Here is a 15,407-nt window from a genome sequence, read left to right on the forward strand (position 1 = left end):
GCTAGAATGGCCCTGCCGAGTTGTAGCATGTTGGGCCAAGATGGCTAGGCCTTTCCACCCGGCGCCGGTGTGGGTCAGTCACTGGGTGTAGACCACCCTGGGAAGGGCAAAGTGTGTCCTCTGCAGCTGAGGTTACCATGTAGGGGCTGAGGGGCTGACACTGAGGGCTATCTGCCAACAGCACTCACAGCTACTGGGGCCCAATTCCTTTCCTGAAGGGGGCTCTGTGTGGCTCATCACAGAATACACCACGACTGGGAAGTGGGCGTTCATCTCTTTTTTTAAACATTTCCTTTTTTTGTTTTTTGGCGGTGATCTAAACCCGTGACCTTCCTGTTACAAGGCAGCACTCTAACAAACTGAGCTAACTGGCCAGCCCCCTCCCATGATGAAGTTAAGTTAGAAAACTTCCTTATTCCTTTAAAGATGTATAATGGAGGTGTGAAATATGTATGGAATTTGCCTTTAAATATTTTGGCAAAGAAAAAATTGAAAAATGTAAAAAAGACAGATGAAGTAAGTGCGACAAAATCTTAATTTTGGAATCTGGGTGATGGGGATACAGGGATTCATTGTACAATGCCCTACTTTTGTGAATGAAAAATTTTATAATAAAACATTAAACGAAAGTATAAGAACAAATGATTCTAAGCAAGCAGATGAATCTGGCGTTAATTAAATGTTTAGTTGATGTCTATGAAAGTTAGACTATTGGTTTTAGCTCAATAAACAGTTCTCAAGGCTAAAAAAAAAAATGTTTAAACACAGTAGATAAGATGTGAGCTAAATTCTCTATAGCTTCCAAACCCTATGACTTAAAACACACTAGATAAGATATAAGCTACATTCTCTATTAGCTTCCAAACCCTATGACTCTTTTACTTCTCAAGGTGTGTGGTTTTCCATCGTCTTGGGAATCTCAGCAGATTTCTGGTGGTACTACTGGATGCAGCAGGACTTGGATGTAGGTGCACCCCCTGGGCTTGGGTTCCCCCCAGGCTGATTTCCTGGGGCTCCTGCAATCAGATAGGAAAGAGAACACACGAGGTGAGAGGAGGTGCAGTGGGCTGCCCCTTTGGCCTGGTTTGGGCCAAGAGTTGAAAACTCAAGGGCCTTTGGGAGCCAACAGATAACCACGCATGCAGAAGGCAAACCAGGTATAAGGAGAATCAAGAAAACAAAGAATGTTTCTCTACTCCAGGAAAAAAAATAGCAGCATAAGGATGATGATAAACGGCAGCCAACACTTGGCACCAATGTCCAGGAGACACAGAGAGGGTTGGGACCTGTGACAAACTGGAGAGAGCCCTTGTCCTATCCAAAGGGGCCAGTTGCCACTCAGCTCCAGACAACTGTTGTCATGCAGAAATGTAAGACTGGTGTGGCCAGATCTTGATCTTTTAAAAAGAAGAGCTGGAAATCTGGATTTTTAAGTCTGAAATATCCCAATTTTAAAATGTAGACAGCAAATTCATATTTTTAAAAATGTGGGCCAAAAGAAGACGTCTGCAGGCTGCAAGTTTGCACAGACCCACCACTAGTCCAGAAGACAATTTATGCAAATTTAAAAAGGCACTTCTTCCTCAGGACACTTCACTGGCATTTTTCTGGAAAATGGTAAGAGCTAAACATCTGTGATAACTGAGACGTAACAGACCTCCCTCTGGAGTTGTGCAAAGCATGACTTGGAAAACTGTAAGTGTTGGCCCCATATTTGTAGCTGCTGGTTTAGAATCAGCCTACACTGCCCAGAGCATGGCAGAGCTGGGGACCTGACAGGGTCCATGTCGAGAACCATGTATAAAGAGGGACTTGCAGAGGAGGGTGTCAGGGTGGGGCAGGGATAGAGGTCTTGTCCTGGAGGGAGCAGTACTGTCAGTGGAAAGAGTTGGAACAAAAATCCCATTTGACTCCTTAAGGCAGAACTATGGCCACTAGGTAGAAGCTTCAACAAGGACAACAATCTGAGTTCACACAAGGCCTTTCTAAGGGTACTGAACGAGGGTGTCACATAAGGCAGGGAGCCCCCATCACTGGTAGAAGGTAAGCACAGGCTCATGATGGTATGGATAGCATTCAAACATCAGGCAGGAAGAAGGCTGAAAATATGGCCCCTAAAAAATTCCCTCCCATTGATAATCTAGGTTTTCTCCTTTGCCAGGTGTAGGGGGCATATGTTGGCAGCCTTAGAATCGGAGTCTGCCCTGTGTTGGTTGGGGGTACTAGCTAGAGGCCTGGATCATTCCTCGGCCACTGACTGTGTGACTTGGCCATGATACCTCACCTCTGCCAGCCCGGTGCCCTCATACACAGAATGGGGGCGATAATAGGTTAGGAGGAGGCCTGAATGAGACCTCGTGAGGCTCTGGGGCTAGGCCCAGACATGCTGAGTGTTTTCCCTCCCACAAACCTTGCTTGGCCGCCTGCTGTTTCTGCTTCTCCTCCTCCCGTGTCTTCATCTTGGTCTCGTACTCATCAGCAAGCGCCTTCCACTCCTTGCGGTTGTTGGTGATCCCGTCCAGCATGGGGGTGATCTCCCCATGGAAACGGGAGAATTCCTGAAAGAGAGAGAGTGCCTGGTGCAAGGGGGAGGCAGTTGGGAATGTCCGACATTGGAACGAGCTGCCTCGCGGGTGGCAGGCTTTTTCACCCAGCGGTGTGCATGTTGTCGCTCACTGCAGGGCCTCCAGTTGGCATGATCCTGTCCCTCTCCTGCTTAACCCCTCTTGTGGCACCCCTGCCCTTCAGCATGAAGCACAAAGCCCTTAACGTGGTTTTCAAGGCCCTCCATGACCACGTGCCCACCTGCCCTTCGCCATGTTGAGCCCTGCAAGTGTTCCAAATCTCTCAGGTCCTGCAGCATGTCCTCCTTTTGCAGGCTTCACACCAGCTCTCCCTCTGCTGGAACTCTCCAGCCTCCACTCTTTTTCCTTGAGGCCTCCACTTAAACTTCATTTCCTCAGAAAAGCCACTTGTGACCCCCTAGGAAAATCGAGTCCCCAGTTGGAAGCACCCAGAGCGCTCTCACCACACCTCTCTTTCTTGTAATTACTCCTTTTGCCTGTCTCCCCAGAGGCCAAGAACCTGGGGAGGGCAGGGATGTCGGCTGCCTTGTTCACTGGGGTGACCTGGCTTAGCACAGAGTCTGGGCCACAAAGGTGCTCAGTATATACTTGTCGAGTGAAATCGGATGTTGAAAAGGTTTTTAAGGGCTCTTTGCACTCTAAGAATAAAAATAATGCCTTGAGCACAACACATTAGATTATGAAGCAGTTTATCTCCTTTGATCCCCCTAAACTCCTGCAAGGTGAGAAAAGGAGATTCATAACTCCTATATTTTTAGGTGAAGAAATTGAGATTTGCCCAAGGTTAGAATGGCAAATCCAGGCCCCACTGTGGAGTTGCAGCCAGAGCTAACTGTGCTCAGAGATGCTTGAGTTTGGGTCCAGGCTCTGCCACAAGCTCTGTGGCTTTGGACAGGTCACTTCCAGAGCTTTCCCTCAGCCATGAAATCAGGACAGCAACAATGCCTCCCAAACAGGGTGGTTGTGATAATGCACGTTAAGCCCTTAGCCCGGTCTCCCTCATTTAATAATCTTACTGATGACAGTGGCCAGCACCAGCTTTGGTACCCTGTTGATCAAAGGACCCAATTAGTCCTGGTTATACAGAGATGCTCATTCCCCTCCGGGAGCATTTGCCCTTTTCCCTAGCAGAAGAGCTGCAGCTCGCACAGCAGGAAGAGCACTGGACAATAGTCCCACTGTAGTCCTGTCTCATGGCTGAGTCCCGTGACACTGGCCCAGTCATTTCTCATTTCTGACCGCTGTCTCCTCATGTGTAACATGGCCAAAATTAAAATTTAAAATGAGAGGTGGATGGTGGCACAGATAACAAGGACTTGGGAGCAGTGGGTTTTTCAAGGGGGAGACTTTTAACTTTGAACAAGAGCTCAAAGAGAAATTCCAGATTGTCTTTTCACAATTACTTTGACCTATCACATTTCCACCAGCAAGGAAAGTTAGGAAGGAACAGGTCTGCTGTGTTTCTCCTTCCCCTGTCTGAAATCATGCTTAGTCATTTGTTCCACACGATTTACTGAGCAACTAGCACATGCCAAGCTTCAGGCTCCAGCCTAGGGATACAATCACCCAGCACCCATAAGACTGTCCTGAGGACCAAATGCCCTTGCAGATGAGAAGTACTTTGTATCACCCACTGGTCACCTGCCAGGGTTTATTATTCTCGATGACATTTGGGAATCCTAGTTTATCAAAGACATCTTGTCAGGTCTGGGGAAGCAAAGGGCCTACCTTGTAGACAAAGGTGCAAACAAAGTCAATGAAGCCAACTTGAAGCTTAGGGAGTTCATCCGCCTTGTTTCTGTCCATCATGGGCTGTCATGGGGGAGAAAGAGTTCATTGCACTGGGCAGTAAGTGGTCACCCACCCTACCTACAAAGCATTCTTGCTAAAAACAACTCAAACCACAAACTCATAAGGGTTCTAGATCTGACTAGCAGTTTGCAGGAAATACGGGAGATAGAGGAACATGTTAAATAACACCATGAGGGTGCAATCAACCAGATCCAAAATGCATGAAACTCTATGCAGAAAAAGACCTACTATCTTTAACAAATGAATGGCATACAAAATAAAGGGCTGGTGGTGGATGTGGGACCTGCTACTGCTTAAAAGAGATATAACAGCACAAGGATAGGCAGTGTGTTCCTTGATTGGGTCCTGATTTGAACAAATCAACTGAATTCTTTTTCTCTCTTTTTTTAACATTTATTTATTTTTTTCTTAATCATGTCATCTGAATCATATGAATTATTCTTCTCAATCAGGGAAAATGAACAGAGATTGGGGATTAGGTGATATTAAACTATCATTAATAATCTTGTGAGTGCAGTAATGGTATTGTGGTTGTGTGTATGTTTTTATCTGTATTAAGCTCTTATCTCTTAGAGATGCATACTAAAGTATTTATGGAAGAAATGACAACGTCTGGAATTCACTTTAAAATACTCCAGCGAAAAGGAAAAAAAATGCATTGGAGGGGATAGATGAAACAAGACTGGCAGACTGCTGCTAATTGCTGACTCTGGCTGATGGGTACACAGAGTTCTTTGATACTCTCTCTACATTTTAAAATGTTAAAAAGAGAGGACTACAAATCCCACGGGCCCTTACTGTTCCTGTTCACCATGACTGCCTGCTCCTCCCAGCATTCCACTGCCGAGGTGCCTGCCCTCTTCCTCAGCACACTCTCACAGGTTTAGCCTCTCCCCATATCAATGGTTTGTCCCCAAAATGCCTCTCTCTTAGGCTGGCTGATGACCTCACTTGGTTGGAGTGTGGTGAAGATAACACCAAGGTCAAGGGCTCAGATCCCCTTACCAGCCAGCCACCAAAACCAAAAAAAAAAAAGCCTCTCTCTTTTACCCGTCCTCTCCAAAACCACCTCTACTTCCTAGCTCAGCTCTCAGGACCCCCAGAAAACTAACTGGCCTCCCCATCTCCAGCAAGAATCTGGCCAACGGTCCTGGCCCAGTTAACTTTCAATGTTGATAGATTCGCAGTGTGACAAGGTTTTCCCCTTTTTTGCTCTGTGCTGTGAAAACAGTGCCAGGGAAGGTGGTCTCCTAAGACCATTGGAACTGAAAGGACAATCTAAGTTTTGGTGTCCACTCATCAAGCTCTATGTAGCTGGTAAGCTGAGGACACATACCTGACAGCAGGGTTCTCAAGCTTGAGGAGGGCTAATTAGAGTACATGTTGCTGGGCCTCACCCCCAGGGTGTCTGGTTGGGTAGGTCTAGGGTGGGGACTGTGAATTTGCATCTCTACATGTTCTCAATATTGAGGTTGATGGTGGTCCTGGGACCACCCTTTGGGAACCACTGTGTTAGGAAAGGGTCATCTCTACAAGGTCACACATTTCTATCACAGCAAGGTCACATCTCTAGGTCAGGATGAGATCACATATGCCTGACATCAGGCTGACATCCCTTTGCTACTCACAATGGGATTCTGTTGTAGCACCATGCGCTCTAGGTCACCTTGCTCCCAGAATTCAGCAGCAACCAGCAGAGCTACCTGCAACAGACAGAAACACACACACACACACGCATACGCACACACGCATACGCACACACACATGCACACACACGGAGACAAAGCCCCAGCTCCAATCCTCCTACCCCTGCTCCCACCCCACTCTGTTTCCAACTCAGCCAAAAAGATAAACCCAGCCCTACCCTGCCACCACCCCACTTCGTTGTCATCACTGGAGTGATTCCCGTGTCTTGGCAAAGGAGGGTGGAGCAGAGGTGGGCTGGCTCAGGAGCTGGGCTGCAGTCCAAGCCTCATTACCTCCTGTCACCAGCACTGAGATCCCCCTCCTCCTGGGTCAGGGATCCATACCTTGCTCTGAACCTCCCACGGCTTGGTGATGGCTGAGAGATCACAGGCAGTCATCATCATGGCCCTGGGCACACAGGACACCCTCCATCAGTCCAGGGCCATGTAAGACTGACTGCATGTTCTGATTCATTCCCTCCTCTCTCATTTGTCTGCCCCTGTTAGTAGGTGACTTCACCCCAGTGTGAGGAAAGGGCTCCCTTCCTCATTGCATGGGGGGGGGGTTGGGCTTTGAGGTCAGACAGAGGTTTAAATCTTGCCTCTGTCAACTATCAGAGGTTTGACATTGAGCTATTAAACCACCCTCTCTAAGCCTCCATTTCCCTGTCTGTCATGATAATTGTACAATTCTCACAGAGTAGTTGTAAGATTAAACCAGATGATGTATGTAAAAATCTTAGTATAGTGCCCATACTATATGCACGATAAACACATATTGGGTTATTATGTACCATGTACTGTTTAAGGCGCTGTATAAACATCAATTTTATGTAAGTCTTTTCACATCTTCAGAGTCCCTTCTCCCTTGTCTAGTGTAGAGCACTTTCTCAACCTTTTTCTTATTATCATCCCCTGCCCAACTGCCAAAGAGCCTTTTTTTAAGACATTTTTTTATGTAATCACCCCCACCGTGAACTTTTAATACCACAGATATACTGTACATCTGTTTGGAGAGCCACAGACCCTTATGGTTTCTGAGACTTTTCGCTCCATTCCCTCACGAACCACTTTTCGCTCCACTGGAGGCGATACACCCGTGATGAATATTCATGGCGTGGAGAGAATTGTGGCCGCCTTAGTGAGGAGGCTTTGCACCAAGTAGCAGGAGGGAGTGGGGGAAGAAAGAAAGGATTTGAAGATAAACTCTTAAAGGAGTCTCACACTAACAGGAAGGCAAGACAGGTGGGTACAATCTAAAACAGAAAGGGAGGGGACAGGGACAAAGAATTGGAGCAAGAGGAGGGAGCAAGGGGGGAATTGAGAAGGTAATCCAGGTAATCCAGGCCATGTGATGTGGGTGTTAAATTCCATGCTGGGGAGTACGGACTGCACCAATAGGCAGTGGAGAGCAGTTGAAGGTCAAGGGCCTGGGCATGACCTCTTCAGAGCTGTGCTGCAGGAAGGTGAGTTGGCAGCACATGTAGGAAGGGGAGAGTAGGAAAGAGGGGGAGATGCTGTGGTAATTCAGGCAGGAGGGCAGGAGGGGCTGTCCTACAACAGTGCCTGTGGCTGGGGGAGCACCCAACCATGGGGGTCAACCCAACTTGACCAATGAACAGGGGCTGGGGGAAAGGGGTAGTTGAGAAACTGAGGCTCTGAACCTAACTTGCTGCTTGGATGATTTTGCAATTAATCAGCTGTATCTGGCCTATTTTACATAAGATGGTTTGGGAAAGCCATAAGAGTTATTCATAAAGTATTAGTAAGCTTAAATAAAATCTTTATGTAAATCTTCAAAAATTCACATAATTCTTTAAGTCGATAAGTTCTCAGAAGTACATACATTTCTTAGAAAACCTTTATGCTTTGTAGTAACTTCAGAATACATGCCCTATGCTTAGTGTTAAATGTTATATACATGTTAAGCTTATTGTCAAATAGATTAAGCAAATAAATGCTCAGCTATGCATACAAGAGTCACTGGCTCCCTGGTACCTATCAGTGTCCACATTTTAAGACCATAGGTGTGGATGTTTACTTTACTTGGCTGGAGGGATCATGTGAAAAACACTCCCAGCAGCTTGGAAAACACACTTAAGTGTTTTATAGACAGAGATTTGGTGTGCGCATGGGATCGGGGGAGGACACCCAAGTGCCAGAAAAGCCAATCTGAAGCCTGGTGACCTGAAGATGAGGCATTACATTCACTTCAGCACAGTCCCCTTACGTACACTGGGGTTCCAGCCCCATGCTGGGCATGAGGGATCCAGAGAGGCCCACAGGGAGCTCATAGATGCTCAAGGAACACAGAGCAAAAAGACTGTCATCACAATATGCTAAGTGGTATAATACCAAGGTCAAAGGTTTGGATCCCCAAACCAGTGAGCCAACAAAAAAAATTTTTTTAATTAAAAATTTTAAAAATTTAAAAATTAAAATATGTATATATATATGGTGTGCGTGCGTGTGTGTGTGTGTGTGTGTGTGTGCACGTGTGCATGCGTGTGTGTGTATATGCTAAGTGGGACAGAAAAAGAATACAAGGGGGAAAAAAATCCAAAGGTAAAATTAACTATCTCAGCTCAGGGGGCATCTAAGAGGTGATAGTAGAGCAGGGCCTTGAGGGGTGCACAGGAACCCTCTGTTATGGACTAAATGTTTGTATCTCCCCCAAATTCATATGTTGAAGTCCTATCCCCCACTATAATGGTACTAGGAGATAAGGCCTTTGGGAGCTAATTATGTTTAAATGAGGTCATAGGGTGGAGCCCCCGTGATGGGCTACTGCTCTTATAAGAAGAGGAAGAGACACCAGAGCTCACTCTCCAGCACGAGAGGACACAGGGAGAAGTCAGCTATCTGTAGGCTAGGAAGAAGCCCTCACCAGGAATCAAATCCACCAGCACCCTGATCTTGAACTTCCAGCCTCCAGAGCTGTGAGAAATCAATGTCTGTTGTTGAAGACATCCAGTCTATGGTTTGTTATGGCAACTCGAGCTGACTAAGGCACTCTCTCAGATGGGCTGAAGAAGGGGTACTGTGGACAGTACTAGGGATTGACACAGAGGGCTATCCAGGAGGTGGACCAAAGGGAGCATCTATCCATTGTGTACACCTGTGTGTGCTAGACACCATGCAGGGGCTGGGTTCACGTGGTCCCCACTCTGAGAGAGCTTGCAAGCATGTTAGGGAGTTGCACATTTATCCCACAGATGCATATAAACATGTAAACAAACAGCTTCTCTGAAGGAAAGCAGTTTCATTCTTGGAGATAATAAGAGAAACTGACCTAGATCTGGGAGGTCAGAGAGGGCTTCCCTGAGGAAGTGCCCTTGAGCTGATAGCTGTAGGAAGCATAGCCATTAACTTGGTAAAGAAGGGAGTGGGGGAAACACATTCCAGGCAGAGGGAACATCTAATGCTAAGGGCCTGGTGGAAGGAAATCCAGCATATTCAGAGCTGGAGGATGGGAGGAGCTCAGGGAGCAAGTAGACAGTCCATAAGAGGAGCCCAAGAGATGAGCAGGGCAGACCACGCAGAGCCTGGGGACCATGGCCAGGGGAAGGTCCTCAGGCTAAGAGCAACAGGAAAAGCCACTGAAGAGGCAGAACAGAAGGGTGACATGGTCAGGTGCATTTCAAAGAGATCACTGTGTCTTCAGTGTGGAGGGGACAGGGACACACACAAGAAGCCCAGTGAGGAAACCATTGCAGGATCCAGACAAGACATGGAGGTGGTGATAAAGAGAAGGGTCCAGATAGACATGACATTTAAAAAGTAAACTCAACAGGTTGTGGGGATAGATTAGACGTGCAAAATGAAGAAGGGGAGATGTCAGGATGGAAGAGAGTGAAGACAACGTGGTTTCATGCAGAAGAGAGCAAGAGTAGGCCATGAAAATCTTGTATGCTGAGAAATTTGAACTTTACCCTCTCCGTAGGCAAGAGCATCAAGAGGAGGGGATGGAGTTTAAATGGGAGAAAGGTATAAAATTCCATGCAGAGCTGTGGAATCAGACAGAGCTGAATTAGATCTTCCATCTTCTAACTTGGTGTGTGCAGGGCAAGCACCTTACTGTCTTTGAGCCTCATTCTATCAATTTTCCAACAACATAATCATATCACGTTTGATCCTATGAAATTCTGGTCTTTGGGGTCAAAAACAGTTGAAATTCAATGATCTCTTATGGTTCGGACGTGATATATCGCTCCTAGGAATTATTGTGACAATCACATAAGATGATTTTATAAGTGCACCTGTTGTCCTCATCTTCATTATCACCACAGTTGTGATAGTCGGAGTTGCCCCATTTGTAGCTCTTAGTCACCTCCTCCATCCCCAAGGCAAAATGTCTCTTCCTGAACTCAGCTCTGAGGCTCAGTGAGACTTTTCCTGACCTCTGGCTGACTTTCAGGGACAAGCATTCCAGCCATCCTCTTACCCAACCCTTTGAGGATACTCACCTCAGTCCCTCCCTGAAATTACACCCACCTGGAGGGTGTATTGGTGCCCCTGGGAGCCTCAAAGGTGGGTGTGCAGGGAAGGGCTGGTATGGCTGGATCCCAGCCCTTGAGGCTCCATGAGTGCCTGTGGCACTGGGTAAGTCAGTTTGTCTCTCTGGGCCTCACTTTCCTCATTTGTAAAACACTAGACCAGGCACTGGCAAACATTTTCTAGAAAGGGCCGGACAGTAAATATTCTAGGTTTTGAAGACCACATGGTCTCTATTACTTAACTCTGTCACTGTGATGCAAGAGCAGCTGTTGATGATCAGTAAAAGCAGGGTCAACTTATCCATTTGGCAGAGCACTGAGGGCCCACAGTACTTTTTGGAGTCTATGAAAATATTTTAATTTTAATTTCTTTCAAAATCAGAAGAAGGAAATATATTTTTTTAAGAATAACAATAAAGAAATAAGCAAACAAACAAACAAAAAACCAGAAGAAGGGCTGGTCGGTTAGCTTACTTGCATGGTGCTGGTAACACCAAAGTCACGGGTTCAGATTCCTGCACCAGTCAGCCATCAAAACCAACAACAACAAAATCAAAATGAGAAGAAAGAAGAATACAATAACAATGAATATTTAATAATAAATTCAGCCTGGATTATATTTGTGTTTATACCAGCACTGTCATAAAATGTAATTTTTATTTATTTATTGTTTTCATGGAGGAAGGAGCCATGAAGGCAAAAGTAACTAGGGTCCATGAAAGTCAGAATGGGGCCCTGTATAAAAGAAAAAAATTTTATTTATAGAAACTGAAAGTTGAATTTCTTATAATTTCCCTTTGTCATGAAATGTTATTCTTCTTTTGACTTTCTCCCCCAACCATTTCAAAATGTAGTAGCCACGCTTAGCTCATGAGCCATGCAAAAACAGGCGGCAAGCCCAGCACTAGAGGATCTCAAAGCCCTTCCAACTTGTGGTTTGGTCAGACTGTCAAGAGCAAAATCTGGAATTAAGTGGAGATGTAAAGGGTTTGATGAAGAATGGGAAGTCATACCCTCACTCCAGAGCCACTGTAACCCTGGTGACATAAGAAACAGCTATGCAAGAGTCTAGCAAAAGTCAAGTGGCTTTGGACATGTCAAGGGGTTAGGTGTAGACCTCAGACCATGAGAGCTCATGCACATAAGCCCTTTGAGATAATCAAAGCTCTGGAAGGGAGTGTTGGGTTTTTCCTTACAACAACCAATTCTGACACCAACTGGGTATTTTACAATCCAATTCCAACACTGACTATCCAGAATTAGCATCAGACCCCACAGGTTTAAGGGTTCAGTCCCTCAAGACAACCTCACTCAGAGGCCAGCCACAAGTATCAAGTCTCCAGGGTATCCACACTTCTCTCTGACTTGGCTACAAAGTCAGGGTGTTCCCTCTTCATGTTCAATAATTTGCTCGATCAGCTCACAAAACTAAGGGAAACACTTTACTTATATTTACCAGTTTATTACTATAAAGGATACAGCTCAGGAACAGCCAAACGGAAGAGAGGCATAAAAGAAGGGGGTTGTATTTGTATGGAACTCCCATGTCCTCTTCAGACACACCACCTTCCTCCCAGCACCTCCATGTGTTCACCAACCCAGAAGCTCTCTGAACCTTGTTGTTTAGAGGTATTTATGAAAGTTTTACCACATATGCACAATTGATTAAATATTAGCCACTGGTGAGTAATTCAATCTGCAGCCCCTCTCCCCTCCTGGGATATTAGGGTTAGGGCTGAAAGTTCCAAGCTTCTAATCAAGGCTGGATCTTTCTGGTGACCTGCCCCCATCCTGACACTGCCTAGGGTCCTGCCAAGAGGCACCTCATTAGAACAAAAGACACTTCTAACACTCAGGAAATTTCAAGGGTTTTAGGAGATGTGTGTCAGGAACTGGAGATAAAGACCAAATATATATGTCTCATCAAACACAGGAAGCCTTTAACCCCACTACTTATTGTGAGCAATGCTACACAGCACTCCACATACCCCAGTTCAACTCCCATGATAATCCATAAATTAGGTACTACCATTATCCTCACTGAGCAGATAAGGAAACAGAGGCACAGAGAGATGAATTAACCCTCTCAAGGTCACACCACCAATAAATGAAAGAGCCAAGTCCTGAACCCAGGCTGTCTGGTGCCAAAGCCCCAAGTGTGTAACAGCTACACTCTACCCAGGTGTGAAACACTTCTAATTATATGCTGAATCACCTAATCACCTAATGAATAGACCTTAAAATTGCTTTATAGCAATGATTCTCAGCCAGGGACAATTTTTGTCCTCAGAGGATATTTGGCAATCTGGAGACATTTTTGATTGTCACAACTGGGGAGGAGGGGCTGCTAAGTGGACATAGCTGGTAGGCACCAGGGATGCTGCTAACCATTCTGCAATGCACAGGACAGCCCCCACAAGAGAGTTACCAGCCCAAAATGTCAATAGTGCTAAGGTTAAAAAACCCTGCTTTAAAGGTCTTCAAACGTTTTTCATTGAGGGCCTACCTAAAGGATTTTGAAAAATACTTACCTTCTTGCACATTTTTAAGTTGACACCTTAAACTATTCATCATAAGTTCAAATATTTGCAAAGGATCTAATTTATAGCACATTATATAAGTATTGACATTTTGAAATAAAATTATTTAAAAAAATGAAATAAAATTGTTACATCATTCTTTAAATATAAAGGAATCTAAATACCATAGCAATTTGATACCAACCACCAGCCCAACATCCATGATAGAAACGCATGAACAAGCTTTTCTTTAAGTCTAGAATTTTACAAATTTCCTTTTCTCTGTAAACTTGTATTTCCACTTGACTTCTCCCACAGACTTTTATCCTAATATATTGTTATGCATATATAGGTGAACGTGTACATATGTATGCAAATGTGTGTATATGTGTACATATATAGCAAATGTGTGTATGTGTGTATATAATATGTACAAATGTGTGTACGTATACATGCACATGGATATGTGTGGGGGTGTGTGTATATATATGCTTGAGAGTCTTTCGTTGATCATGCTTTCATACTTATCTGCAACCAATTATGTCCATTAAATGAAATTATATAATTAAAATTTTTTTCTTCGCATAAGTCTTCAACTATTGAAAAACTTACTTTTGGATTAAGATATTATTATTATTGCACAATTACCCAAAACAACAAAACATATTACCTATTTCTATAATTATTAAACACCCAAAGTAACGGGTTTTTTTTGTTTTTTTTGTTTTTTTGAAATTTGTCTATTAATGAGACAGGATGGAATTATCTTAAAAATCAGTTAGTGAATGAATGTTTCTTATTGCTAGATCGAGATAGGATTCAGCATCTATTTTATGCCCATTTTTCAGTTTTATAAGTGCAAATACCTGGGAATGGCAGGAGTTTTGTTGCAGCAATATCACTTAATTCTTTGCATTCTTTCAAGGTTACTGTTAAAAATCATACTGTGAAATACATTTTTTTTAATTTTTAAAAATCGTACTGTGATCATTATTCTGAGTGATCTATCAGCTGATGATCCCATTAGGTTCTCCTTCAATTTTGTTGAAAGCAAACATGAGAATCATTCACTTCCTTAATTTCTGGGAAGTGTGCCATAAAGATTTAAGCAGGACTTATATGACTATTAATTAAACCTCTGATACTTTCTCAGTGGCACTTTGGTTAATCCAAGATTATTAGAATGGGTTAGGTAAATTAAAACATTATTAATTTTGATATGTCTTTCCAGTGTTATTTTTTTAAATGCTTTTTAATCTTATAATGAATAATCAATTATGTTTTCATCCAAACCTTGAAGCTGCAGTTTTATCTTATTTAATGCACAGAAATGTTTGCCACATAACACCATTGGAAACGCCAGTCTCTCACTGTCAACTAAAGCAGCCAAATCAGATTTGAATCTGTCAGAAAGAATTTGACTTTATTTTTCAATTCAAATAAGCATGTTAGAATGCATCCCAATGACACCCACCTTATCAGTTATTTTTAATTCTAAGAAAGGTAGGGGTAGATAGATGGACAGGTATGTACGTAGATTGGATGGATGGATGGATGCATGCATGGATAAAATCAGGTGCTGCCACCTTTAGTACTTATTACTGATGCACCTTTGATCTGATATCATGGTTCCTGGACAGTGATACAATCTCTGAAGGAAGTAAGATTATTAAGTGAAAAATGCCTTCAATCCTGCCGGCTGGCTATACAACCCAGGACAAAATCTTTCATCTCCAATGCCTTGTTTCTCCATGCTATATGTGTATACACACACACACGTGTGATACAATAAGAAATACACAGTCATACTTTGCTTAACAACAGGTATTTGTTCTGAGAAATGCGTCATTAGGTGATGTTGTGCAAACATCACAGAGTGTACTTACACAAACCTAGATGGTGTAGCCTAGTACATACCTCCAGCTCCATTATAACCTAATGGGACCACCGTTGTATATGTGGTCCCCTGTTGACCTAAACATTGTAGTGGTGCACATGACTGAATTTGGTCTTACACAGAGCTCCTAAAACCCTTGGAATTTCCTGAGTAATAGGAGTGTCTTTAGTTATTCATGATGAGCCCCTTTTGATCATGCCTGAGTTTATGCTAATGAATTAACTTAGGATGGGATCCCTAGATAGCCTCAGGTTGGGGTTGGTCACCAGAAGGACCAAGAAGAGTTGGAACTTTCAGCCTTACTCACTGACCTCCGGGAAGAGGGGGTAGGCTGGAGATTAAGCTCTATAAAAACTCTGGAACAGTTAGTTTGATGAGCTTCTGGGTTGGTAAACACATCCATGTATTGGCAG

The 15,407-nt window shown here is 44.0% G+C and overlaps 1 protein-coding gene across 2 annotated transcripts in view; it reads right to left on the reverse strand.

Moving 5' to 3' along the window:
* Positions 1-939: 939 nt before the first annotated feature.
* Positions 940-15,407, reverse strand: part of PDE6A (phosphodiesterase 6A) — a 65,218-nt gene continuing 50,750 nt past the window's right edge. For both annotated transcript variants that reach the window (XM_063086236.1, XM_063086235.1), the window contains 5 exons: positions 6,428-6,491; positions 6,026-6,100; positions 4,314-4,397; positions 2,411-2,558; positions 940-1,016 (listed from right to left, as the gene is read on the reverse strand). In XM_063086236.1, the coding sequence (XP_062942306.1) occupies positions 940-1,016; positions 2,411-2,558; positions 4,314-4,397; positions 6,026-6,100; positions 6,428-6,491 (448 nt within the window). The remainder of the gene's footprint in view (positions 1,017-2,410; positions 2,559-4,313; positions 4,398-6,025; positions 6,101-6,427; positions 6,492-15,407) is intronic.

This window comes from Cynocephalus volans, chromosome 2 (assembly GCF_027409185.1).
Source record: "Cynocephalus volans isolate mCynVol1 chromosome 2, mCynVol1.pri, whole genome shotgun sequence".
NCBI lineage: Eukaryota > Metazoa > Chordata > Mammalia > Dermoptera > Cynocephalidae > Cynocephalus > Cynocephalus volans.